This window comes from Tachypleus tridentatus, chromosome 7 (genome assembly GCF_004210375.1).
Source record: "Tachypleus tridentatus isolate NWPU-2018 chromosome 7, ASM421037v1, whole genome shotgun sequence".
Classification (NCBI taxonomy): domain Eukaryota; kingdom Metazoa; phylum Arthropoda; class Merostomata; order Xiphosura; family Limulidae; genus Tachypleus; species Tachypleus tridentatus.
Genome location: NC_134831.1, coordinates 75,706,088 through 75,719,311, shown reverse-complemented (window position 1 = coordinate 75,719,311; position 13,224 = coordinate 75,706,088). Strand labels below are relative to the sequence as shown.

Genomic DNA, 13,224 nt, shown 5'->3' with positions numbered 1-13,224 from the left:
CAAGCACAGCCGTCCTTAATTTAGAACTGCTGACAATAGGGAGGGCAACAAAACTATTTGTAATAACAATCACATCTTTTAGCTTTCCACCTGTTATTTGTGAGAGTTCGTTAATTACAAAGCTACACAATAGGCTCTCTAGGATTTGACGACTAAAGGTACCGAAACCCGGTTTATAGCATGGTAAGTCTGCACATATACCGCTGTGCCACGGGGAGACACTATTTAAGAGTCCAGAAAGTGTTCATTCCTGTTTTTTATAGCTTTGTGCAACGATTCCGGAACAAACCAAAGTGGTTCTTCCAGCTTCCACCACTTTTACCTTTGTTTCTGTAGAAACATATGCAGCCAACTACTGATTTGTATAAAACACCACAATTTTATAGATCACAACAAACTCCTAGCAATAAACTTTAAAGTAGTCAAAAACAATGTTTTTTTTTCGGGCAACAAAAATGCAGAAACAAAAACATTTTGTTGCATAGCAACAGCAAATTTTGTCAGCGACCTCTGTGATTTAACAAGATATTAACATAAGACATCCTTTAAAATTTAGCGTAGAAAGGCCTATGTCACCACATCTTTCAGCATAACCTAAAAGGGCTTATTGTTAAAATCTAGAATTTTTGTTTATCAAACGTCATACTTTGTGTTGAAACTGGTTCCTGTTCTTTGTCGATGTTTTCTTCATCAATTTCTTGATCTTCAGGTGGATTAGCCACTGTAAGATAAATTTATATGTTCAGAAAATTTTAGGCTAAATAATGACAGTAAATAGTAATATTCAAACCTTTTTTATCGTGTGTAGTATTAATCTTGGAGGCGATCAAAGTATACAAGATAGTAACTTATAACAAAGCATGGTGGACACTTAATAATATCATTAACAACACTGTATTCAGAATAAGCCTAAATTACAAAAGCCAGAAAATTTTACTGAATATTTTGCGATAATGGTATGACAATTTTATCCAAAATAATCCTATTACTTTGATTATGTACACCTCGTGGTTCGCATTGCTAGGCCTCGTTAGGAGCCATATTGACGTGTTTCCGAAATACCTTTTACTCTAAACGTTCATCAATTGAAAATGATATTGAAGTCCTACCGCAAGATAAACAGACAAACAATCCTTGATGATCAACACAAACCTTTAAAATAAAGTGTAATGGGAAAGGAGGAGATAAGTTGTTATTACAATTCTGTAAACTCTAAAGCGATTGTAATACGTATAACATAGATGTTTCTGACTTTGAAATGAAAATATTAAACCTACCTCATGAATTACGTTAAGATTAGTAACACCTGATATTACTGTGAAATAACAAATTCTGTTTTTATTTGGCTTTCTTTATGATTTATTAATTATTCATTGTACAGGCTAGTTTATCTATTAATTTATAATCACATTTAAAACGCTAATTCGTCTTCTAGCTAATAACGTTTATTATGAGTAGATATGAATGGATCATGAAACTGACACCAGTTTTCTCTCTTGTTTAAAATGCTTTCCAATATTTTCCTTTTCCGCGAACTAAAAGATTCTCAATCCAGCGTTTTTTCTTTTTCTTTTTTATAAAAGACCCAAAACTAGCACTAACCATTGTCAGTAGGACGAAATCAACTTTTCAGTATAAAACATATTATGTTTGTAAGTAATCACAAGTTTTATATCTCGTCTGGTCTCACCGACATCCAAAACATTCCTGTTTTTAGCTTAGATCTAAGTGTTGATCATTTGCTGTCATGCCCAATTAAACAGTTAAACAGTATTTGCGCTGTAACTTCTTTTGAAAAATGCTTTTAAACTCTGCAGGAAGCGTCAACTCTACGTCTCTGTTCACTTATCGCTGTTTTGTTTTGTTAGCTATAGATCCTACCGTACACAAAATGGGTAGAAAACGTGTGCGACGGTCACGACTCACTTGGTCTTGTTAAGACTGAAACGACGCCGAAATTCCAAAACTCGTGTTCATCCTGCTCTATATCACCATATTGGAAAATACAAACTGATGGATATGTGTATTAGATAAAGTGAGCTTCCGAGAGAAGTCCAGAAGGAGAAACCTTTCATGTAAAACTTAAAAGGTTTCTAATTAGACATCTATATAGGGCCGAATGCATTCGCTTACTGCAACGCTTAATATATTTACTTGCACAGTTATGTGAGATAGTGTAAGACAACGGATTGTAGATCAATTACCGCTGCGCGCATTTAAGGTACAGAGCACGTTCACGGCTGCGGGTTAACTTCTGAATGGTAACAAGCAACACACGAAATACACAGAAATTAGTAGATCTATGTTCTCGCAAAACCTGTTCATCGAGAAAATGAAGGAATGTTTTGTTGCTTACTAGATAGTAAACGTTTCTTTCGTTCGTGTTCTTATCGCAAACTTAAACGAAGTTGTAAGAACAAGTGTAGATAAGAAATGGTATCAAAATGAACAATATTTTATTTTACCTCGTGTGTATAGTCAACTACAGAAATATTCTCCTATTATATGTAACGCTGAGGTATTTCTGTAATCAATATCAGATTTGTTTCTGGTTATCATATTGAATGAACGTTTTGATCTGTTTACTGGAAACTTAATGTCACCGAAGACTGGAAATTACTTAATTGGTTTCGAATTAAGCGCATAACTACACAACTGGCTATCTGTGCTCTTCCCGCAACGAATATCGAAATCCCTGTTTCTAGCGGTGTGAGTCCACAGACATGTAGCTGTGCCGCTAGGGGGCAGAAATGTTAGTTAAACCAAACTCGTAAAGAAATATGAAATTAATATTCGAAAGGCTAGAAATATGGTACAGAGCAACGAACAGCACACAATTAAAAAAACACTAAAAATACATTTTGAAATGTAGAATAATTGTAATTATTACATAATTCGTTAGTTCAGCGTTTTATAATCGAGTGTTCGTGAACATCTAGGTACATTCTGAAGGGTTCGCGAGAAAACATTTGGTAATAGCGCGTTTTTCACTTTCTTCATTTCTTAGCAATATTTGTATTTTTTTCCAATTCATTAAAATATTTACAAAAGGAAACACCTTGAGGTAGAGCCAGATTTAATACTGTCCCTCTCTCCTGTGAAGTCGAACTTTAAAACACCGTGTTGTTGAAAACAGGCCCCGGCATGGTCAGGTGGTTAGGCTCGGGCTAGAAATCTCGTCACATCAAACATGCTTGCCCTTTCAGCCGCGGATGCGTTATAATGTGATAGTCAATCTTACTATTTATTGGTAAAAAGAGAAACCCAAGAGTTGGCGGTGGATGGTGATGATTAGCTGCCTTCCCTCTTGTCTTACTCTGCTAAATTAGGGATGGCTAGCGCAAATAGCACTTGTAGCTTTGCGTGAAATTCAAAACAAACAACTTCTTGAAAACAAATTCAACAGTCTAATTAGTTTCAGTTGATTAGTTCTGTTTTCAATTTTCTTATTATGTTTCAAGAATTGTATTTCAGTATACTGATGACAGTATCAGAAAAATCATATTTAATTGTAAACATGTTACATATTATGTGGTACAGAAACGTTTCATTTTCAATAAATTCAACACGTTCAAAAATTATTTTATTTTACTATGTTTTTTAATGCTTATAAAGGACTGGCTGCAAAAACTATTATTCGCGAAAAGAAAAGTTAGTTTTTAACATAGTTGGTCTAGTTTGTGTTATTCAGTTTCAAGGACGCAGTAGCACCGGAAATCGATCACTGGTCATCAGTTAAAAAAATATATAACACAAAAATACACTGAACATAATTAAAAAAACAGTTCTAGAAGTGATAATACTTGTAACGTATAGCACGTCTTTTGAAGATTATTTCTTCTTCTGAACTTAAGAATGATGCAGTGAAAACAGTTTTACTGGGTCATAGCTAGTTGGTGCAGCGTTTCTTTTGCATTATATCAATAATTATAAAACTATGATCAAAATATTGAAATGTTTAAAAATGTAATAACAACAGCTAAACAGAAAAAGCTCTGTCCAAGTTAGGTAAGCCTTTTTTCCATTCTAATAGATGGCGAATTTATCAGTGAAAAGTAAATTTCCAAAACTGATTAGAAACTAGTGTAAAACATATTGCAAGCTGACGACGATTTTCTGAATTGACAGAGAACTTCAATTACATAAATGTATTCTATATTCTAAAATATGTTTATTCTTGTAGTTTCAAAAGAAGTCACATGTTATTCTCTACATTTATTCACAATAATGTAATTTAAATGACTCACAATATCTTCATCTTTCATTCTGGTTCACGTGCTGACTAAAAACATGGCTGTATTAAGATGTTTTATGTCCAGTTATATTGAAGAATATCCACAATCACAAAATACTGACAGACGTGGCATTGTTTTTAATAAGCATAACAGCTCGTTTCTGATTTTTGTATAGCCCACAACAAATGAAAATATAGATGGGATATATTTTTGCTGTGTTTGTAGAACGAGTCGTTAGGACTATATGAAACGTGTAATCAACAACAAATAAAATATGTGAAATTTTATAAAGCATTCTGTAAGAAAGTCACTTTAAGACTTAAAATGTTATAATTTTATTCCTATAAAATTAATGGTATTTTATGTTTAAGACATTAAAGTCTCAAATTAACAATAATCCAAAAATGATAAATCTAACTAGGAATCTCAGAAAAAATGTTTGTTAGAAAGTTCTTTCTAGCTGACATGATAATATTAAACCAAAATTACTGAATTAGAAAGAAGGCTATAGACTAGTTTTACTTTTTGAAAATTATCATAATGTACTAATTAAAAAAATACATTCAGATTTGTTCATTTTCCCACTATTTTTAATATAAAGAACAAAATTAATTATTTTATGGCAAGTTACAAAAATGTGTAATATGTTATTTAGCCGAAATGTTGATCGAATTCTTTCAGCTTTATAGTATCCATATTGCAATTGCTTTTACGTTTTCAAGTATTACTTCGCTGTACATTTTATTTGTATTATTCGAATCTACAAAAATTATGAGTAGTGAAGAAGTTGGACAGTAATAAGTATACTCTACCTGTCAGAAGCGAAGAACACACTTGACAATTATTATTATTTGCACCTTTCAAACTTATTTGCTATATTTTGGTTATAATGTGTTGTGACACAATTTGAGAAAGGTTATGTTTTCATCACTGTATGTTTGTCACCAAGATTTCTCGAAAACGACTGAACGGATTTCGCGTATATTTGGACCATGACCCATCGTAGAAGTGATTAGTTTATGGATGGTAAGGTCACTAAAATGCAAAAAACAACAACAAACAAAAACAACACTATCTGTTAATATGGAGACTAGTTTTGTACACTAATTTTGTTCTATAACTCAGTAAAAAATAATCAGATTTGACTGAAACTTGGACGTATGTAGAATATTATTACTTATTGTCCTGCTGAAAATGGCTTATGTTTATTGAAAACAACGGATATACTGACACGTTTTCGTACTTTTGTGAGGGCCGAATATGATCAGCACTGCTTGGCGAAGGTGTGTCTACTGAGTGTCCCCTCTTGTAGTTTTAATATAATAGAAGCCTGGAGCTCCTAATTACAATTGGGTGTTATTCATGAGAAGTGGTATGGTTGAGTGTTATTCATGAGAAGTGGTATGGTTGAGTGTTCTTCATGAGAAGTGGTATGGTTGGGTGTTATTCATGAGAAGTGGTATGGTTGGGTGTTATTCATGAGAAGTGGTATGGTTGAGTGTTATTCATGAGAAGTGGTATGGTTGGGTGTTATTCATGAGAAGTAGTATGGTTGGGTGTTATTCATGAGAAGTGGTATGGTTGAGTGTTATTCATGAGTGGTAGTGGTATGGTTGGGTGTTATTCCATGAGAAGTAGTATGGTTGGTGTTATTCATGAGAAGTGGTATGGTTGGGTGTTATTCATGAGAAGTGGTATGGTTGGGTGTTATTCATGAGAAGTGGTATGGTTGAGTGTTATTCATGAGAAGTGGTATGGTTGGGTGTTATTCATGAGAAGTGGTATGGTTGGGTGTTATTCATGAGAAGTGGTATGGTTGGGTGTTATTCATGAGAAGTGGTGTGGTTGGGTGTTATTCATGAGAAGTGGTGTGGTTGGGTGTTATTCATGAGAAGTGGTATGGTTGGGTGTTATTCATGAGAAGTGGTATGGTTGGGTGTTATTCATGAGAAGTGGTATGGCAGACTAAGCCTTATAGTTTTCTTTCTTAGTCAAGAAAATTGTTTTGGTGAAGGTGTTTTTTTTTAACTTTACTATTCTGCACGTCGAGTATTTAACAAGGAAATCTATAGGGTGTCACAAGTTAATAGCACTTTCTAGAACCCTTAACCTGACTCATGTTATTAACATCGTGAATTGAATGATGTTTGCTCTGGGACGTTATCAGACAACTTGACAAGCGCCGTCCATGGTGCCTTTTCCCACTCTCTGCATTGAAGTTAGCCAAAAGGAAATTACTCTAAAGGAAACTTGGAAAATTTAATCAGAACAGTATTTATTTTCCAAATAAAATGAACAGTGAGAGAAACAGAGTAACGTCATGTCATTTTGTGATAAAATTCCAACCTAGATTTTCCTATAGATTCAGTACGATGTAGTAGTGTACCTGTCATGTTAGAAAATCCATTTCTAGAGAAAGAAAATTACGTTGTCTCGTTACTTAGGTGTTGTTGTAACACGCTATTTAGTGTCTGTAACAGTATTCCAAGTAAAAATATCTGTCTTTCTATCTAACCGCTTTGTCACAGTTAATATGAATGCATTCAGTAATCTTTTCGTTCCTTATGGTTAGCCTTGTCTATGTTGATATTTTATCGATATTTTTTAGAGGGCTGAAATGAAGGAAACAGCTGAATAAACATGTTTCAGGAATAATTTCGATAAAGAACCAATTAATGGATGTTTAAGATATAAATATAATACTTTTTGCAGTAAAGTTTGTTTGTTTTTGGTATTAAGCACAAAGCTACACAATTGGCTGTCTGTGCTCTACCCACCACAGGTATCGAAACCCGGTTTCTAGGGGTGTCAGTCCACAGACATACTGCTGTGCCACTGGGTGGATTGCAGAAAAGAACCTGTTGATGGACTATTTAATGAACAACTGCAATTTGTTTTATACTAAAAAACCCAGTAGACAGACTATTTAATATGCAACTGGAATATTTTTTACTCTAAAGAACCAGTGTGTAGGCTATTTAATATATAAATATTATATCATTATAAATAAATATTTATTTTTTCATATTAAGGTTTGTTGCTGGGCTTTTCAAAATACAACTGCAATCCTCCTAGTGGCATGTCTGCGGACTCGCACCGCTGGAAACCTGGTTTTGATACCGGTGGTGGAAGAGCATAGATAACCTATTGTGTAGCTTTGTACTTAATTACAAAAAACAAACAAATACAAATGCAGTTTGTTTTACACTGAAGAACCAACTGAGGGGCTTCATCGGCAAAAATGTCAGCTTGTAAGCGGTATGAGACCAGCCAAGAAAAGACAACTAGCTAGCTTGAGCAAGGTGAAACAATATCAAGTCAGAATTAATTTGCTCATTGTGGATGAAATCGATAAATTATTCAGTTTTAGGCCAAATGGAAGGCTCAGTATAATTTGTAAAACTCTTGTACATAAACCAATACTTTCAATAACTATTTGTAATAACCGTTATCATAAATTGTAATGTTGTTTGTATATTAAAATATATTTGTGTTAACAAAGAAAATTGTGTGTGTTAATCTTGCTGGCAAATATAATAAATTTGATACATATTGATGTTCATTTAACTTCTAGTTGATGGGTTCTTCACAATATAACTGCAATCCCACAGTGGCACACTGGTGTGTCTGTGGACTCACACCGCTAGAAACTGGGTTTCGATACCGGTGGTGGGCAGAGCATAGATTGCCCCTTGTGTAGCTTTGTGCTTAATTCTAAACAAATAAACAAACTATTTCCACCACTAGGAATCTATCTCAGAGAATAACCCAACATGCAACATTTTCAAATCAACTCAGGAACCTGTGTACACGTGCCATCTCAGTACAAAGGAATATTATACATATATATATTCTCGTAGTAACAAACCTTCGCCTAATCAAGATGTTTAGGTTATTTTCCCTCAGGTATATCTATAAAGAGTTTAACAAAATGAATCTCGAAATACGATATCAAATTATTATTTTGTTTTATCCCTGGTAGTTAAAAGTACCCGTCGAGCTTCATTTTACACAGCTATTTTTATGGAAACAGATCTCAGCTTCAGTAGCATTTTTTTAGTGTATCAGTTACTTATTGTTTTCGAAGCAAAAGAATGAAACAGAATAATATCCGTCTATGCATATCATGATATCACACTTGCGTATTTGAAAAAGCAGTCAAAAACAGTGACTTGAGTGAATCTAAAGGTCAAATTCTACCTTAATAAACACATTATTCGATGGTCACACTCTCCTACATATTTATATTTCTTATTTTAAAAAAACATTTTTAGTATCACCTTAAAATATCAATAGACAAAGCACTTTGTCTATCGTGTCCATTTACATTGAGTTAACCTCGTTGGTTTTAATTTTGATTACAATTATCCTAAAGTCTTAAATGAAAACATGGTTTATCCTCAGTCGCCTGTAGTGTGGCCTGTGGGTTAGTATGTAAGACTGGGAATCACAGTGTCTTAGGTTCGAGACGTGGTATTATAAAATATCCTTCTCACTTTCTGTCGTAGGTGTGTTTTCAGAGTGGTAGCCAATCTCGCCATTTGTTTGAAATCAATCACTTCATAGGACGGGTATTGTCAAGCGGTTTCTTTCTTCTGGCCTGAAGTTCAAAACGAAAGACAACTATATCATATTATAGGGGTCTCTGATCAGCCCCTTTAATCTATTCTGTGTACGAGATTTCTAAATAAACAGTTCACCTCAACACTTACTTAAATAATATACAATAGTTCTGTTTATAACTAAGTAAAACTTATGTAATACAATTATGTTTGTTGTGAGTCACAAAGCTTCACAATGGGTTATCATTGCTATGCTCACTTCGAGCACAAAATCTGACCTGCTTGAGGAGTTGTAATGTAGGTACAAAACGAAACGTAAGTGAAGATTAGGTACTAGTTACACAGGTAAGAGTAGATCAGATGTCAGTAACACAGGTAAGAGGAGATCAGGTACTAGTAACACAGATAATAGGAGAATAGGTACTAGTTACACAGATAAGAGGAGAATAGGTGTTAGTTACACAGGTAAGAGTAGATCAGATGTCAGTAACACAGGTAAGAGGAGATCAGGTACTAGTTACACAGATAAGAGTAGATCAGATGTCAGTAACACAGGTAAGAGGAGATCAGGTACTAGTTACACAGGTAATAGTAGAGCATATGTCAGTAACACAGGTAAGAGGAGATCAGGTACTAGTAACACAGATAAGAGGAGATCAGGTACTAGTAAGTTAGTAACACAAGTAAGAGGAGATCACGTTAATAACACAGACAAGAGGAGACCAGGTGTTAGTAACACAGGTAATAAGAGATCATGTGTTAATAACAGAGGTTAAAAAAAGTCATGCTTATTGAAATAATGAGAAACGTCAGAGAAAACATTTACTTAAATGTAGTTAATATCGAATTATAACTGATTAGTGTAATGGGTACAGTCAACAAGTTTTATTTAATTAGAAACTTCAGTTTGGTTAAGATGATTATAAATGAAAATATAATTACCGAGTCTGTGACATTAAGAAGTTAAATAAAGATTAGAATCAACTTTGGCGTAGTGAATTGTAACGGGTGTAGCAAAAACATTTTTGTCCTGGAGGCCTGTGTAATGTAATATAAACCAACCAAAGGAACGTATCTGTCAAGTAAAACATGATCAGATAGAACACATCGTGGTTCATTGTGTTTATGGAAGAAAACTTGCAAGATTGGTTGTCATAACAAAAATTTTACCGCGTTAAGTTTTTAGCCACTTTTCTTAATAGTTTTTAAGAGCGGTAAAAATAGTGTGAATCTGTTTTATACAATAAATTTGCTGGTATATGTTTAAACAAAACGCTGGACAAAGCCCTGACCACGTGTAGCCACAAGTCTAGAAACGTGGCAAACAAATGATTAAAAAAAATAATCGTGTTACGTATATCATTCTTTCAATAATAAAATAATTATTTATTCATTCCTTAAAACATTTATGTACACGCACTGATGAAACATATTATAAATTACAAAACTGTTTGATGAGAAAAGAAAAAGAAAAATTCAACTGACATGTAGCTCCCCCTACAGCTTGCCCGAAGAGTGTCCTTATTTATATGACGTACCACCCTCCCCTCACATACTGAGTGCTGGAGCTATCACACACGTTTTAAAAATAAAAAAGGTATTAAATAACTTTATGGTAACTAATGGTAATTGTAGTTATAACCATCACACTGGTATGTGAGTGTGCGTGTATTTATAAAATGTTTAAGTGCTGATAAAACGAACGTTTGTTTTTTATGCAGAAGCTACATAAAGGACTATCTGTGATTTGCACACCACTGGTATCGAAACCCGGTTTCTCGGAATATGAGTCCACAGACACACCACCGTGCTACTGGGGGTCGATAAAATGAAATAAAAAAATGCTTGTTTGACAAAAACAGGTAAGACGTTTAAACTTCCAGTTGTGAGCAGCTTTCCTGTTTTTACCAGGACAAAGGTTGAACTCAATCCTATAAAATAGAAGTAAAACAAATGAATATGAGGTAATATATAGTGTACTTAACACACAGGGAGGCTGGAAGACATTTAATTACGGGAATAGTGAAATATGAATGTGTTCCGTGAAACATCTATTGGTAAAGATACACAATAACGCAGTAATAATAAAATCGTTGAAAAATTATTTGCTATAAATCTAATATTAATAAACGTAAAATAAAAGAATGTATTTTAATGAAACAAAACATACCTATCATAAACGATACGCAAGGAACAGGCTTACGTTTATATCAAAATTAGAGGTTATGTCATCGGCTTTAGGTGTATTTCATGTGTTGTATTCTGTTACAAAATAGATTATAATGTAGTGGCGAAACTCTCGCCAAATTAAAATAATTTTATTAATAAAAAAAGCAAACAACATTTCGGGCATCAGTAGCCCTTCATCAGGTTTCTAGTGAGAACTATACCCTTAATACAAGGGTTAGGTTGAAAGAACAAGTAACACGTGGCTTTAGAACAAGTTCCTAAGCTACAAATGGACTAAGGGAAGTAACATATATATAAATCAGTATAAAACTGTATAAATATAGTAAATCATAGAAAACAAACTAGAACATAAAGTAGAAGAAAAACACAGGGAATGTAAAGAAATGAATGCATGAGGTAATATTGTTAAATGGGATTCAATAAAAAGTATGTGAACTTAATACGAGTGATGGACGACTGAAAAGAACAGAACATAAAGGTAACAAAAGAATGTAACTAGAGTGAACGGACGAGACAGGTAAAAGAGACTGTATCTTGAATAGAAACATTGTAGACAAACTGTCAGTGTGAGAAAGTAAAGATAAAATGTAGGGCTGGGAAATGGAAAGGATAGAGGAAAGAGAACTCTTCACTCGTTCTAAAAATCATGTTCTTACCTTCGAAATATTTCTTTCAATCAGTCGACCAAGGACGTCCCTTTTTTGGTGAAATTCCCTCACAAAAAGAAACGTTTTTGCTCTTAATAAGTTTTTCTCAGACTCACTGTTCAGCACGTACCACGTTGATCCTATTCTGTTGTATAAAGTACCAGCTTGGCAATGGTGAAGCGTAGTCTTTGGTTTACAATTTTCTATTTTAATTTAGTTCTTTTTAATTGGCCCGGCATGGCCAGGTAGTTAAGGTGGTCGAGTCATAATCTGAGGGTCATGGATTCGAATCCCCGTTACATCAAACATGTTCGACCTTTCAGCTGTGTGAGCGTTATAATGTGTCGGTTACTCTCACTATTTGTTGGTAAAAGAGTAGCCCAAGAGTTGGCGGGGGCTGGTGATGACTAGCTATCTTCCCTCTAGACTTACACTGCTAAATTAGGGACGGCTAGTACAGATAGCCCTGCTGTAGCTTCGCGCGAAATTCAAAAACAAAGAAACAATCTTTTTAATTTTCATTTCTTTATTTATTCTTTCCCCTGGTGGTTTAATGGTAGAAAGAAAAGATACATCAAAAGGCTTCTTTCCATGAGTACATTTTAGGAAACTTATTATTATTATTTTTTGCAGTTCCTATAATTTCTTATCAGCATCGATCCGTCAGTCTTCTTATGTGTTGAACGGTCAATATGACAAGAACGTATTAAGAGCAAACTTTTGAGTATCTGGTAAAAGTCGAAAAATGTTTTAAGAGAAACCCAACATTTCGGGAACCATAAACTGATCAAGGGAACAGTTTTAGACAAAAATTTGCTGAAAATACTTACACTGCTATTCGCAGAATCCGTAGATACATGAAACAGGCATTTCGTTTGTCTGAAAACATTTTAAGAGCTACATTCAGTTACTTCCAACTATTCGGGAAACTGGAATTCGAACCAAAGGACAGTTTTTGTCCTAAACTTGCTTAAAATACTTGAGTCGCTACTCGGAATGCCCATAGGTACACCAAAAATATAATTAGTTTCTCTGAAGATATTTAAAAGCTACCTACAACTTTTACCCACATCCGCAAATATGTTTCTCTTTGGCAAGATATTTCACCAAAAACCAGGAGTTTATCTTCTATTAATTGACAGAAATGTTACTAAGATAGGATAATGAATAAAAAAACATAGAGAGGAACGCGTTTGCGAACAAATTTGTTGTTTTCCAGCTTATACATATTTCTTTTTTATGTTAGTATTATATATATGCACGATTTTATCGTACTATGTAGAATAAATTGATTTAAATTGAATATTTTCCCTATGACACTTTAGTTGTGGCCTTTCCTGTCACTCAGTGATATAACAAGGAACTGTTGTATCCTGCAGAAAAAAAAATTCCTCGGCTACTTATTGAACCTGGGTGTTATATTATTCTGGATGCACCTGTTGCATCGAAAAACAAACATTTTTGCCAATAATGCCTTGCATTCAGTTTCTTTTGCTTTAAAACAAACGTAATGGAGCTTTCCTTACTGAACTTTTCTTATTGAAATAACACATGTTATGGCAAAAGACAGCTCTAAACGGCCCACTAGAC

The 13,224-nt window shown here is 34.0% G+C and overlaps 1 protein-coding gene across 6 annotated transcripts in view; it reads right to left on the bottom strand.

Annotated features, from left to right (window-relative positions):
- Positions 1-13,224, bottom strand: part of LOC143255999 (dual specificity calcium/calmodulin-dependent 3',5'-cyclic nucleotide phosphodiesterase 1A-like) — a 463,989-nt gene that overhangs the window by 51,980 nt on the left and 398,785 nt on the right. For 5 of the 6 annotated variants that reach the window (XM_076512519.1, XM_076512518.1, XM_076512520.1 and 2 more), the window contains one exon: positions 647-721. In XM_076512519.1, coding sequence (XP_076368634.1) covers positions 647-721 — 75 coding nt within the window. Of the gene's footprint in view, positions 1-646; positions 722-8,731; positions 8,823-13,224 lie in introns of those variants that run through there. The other variant, XM_076512524.1, reaches the window with a different exon arrangement.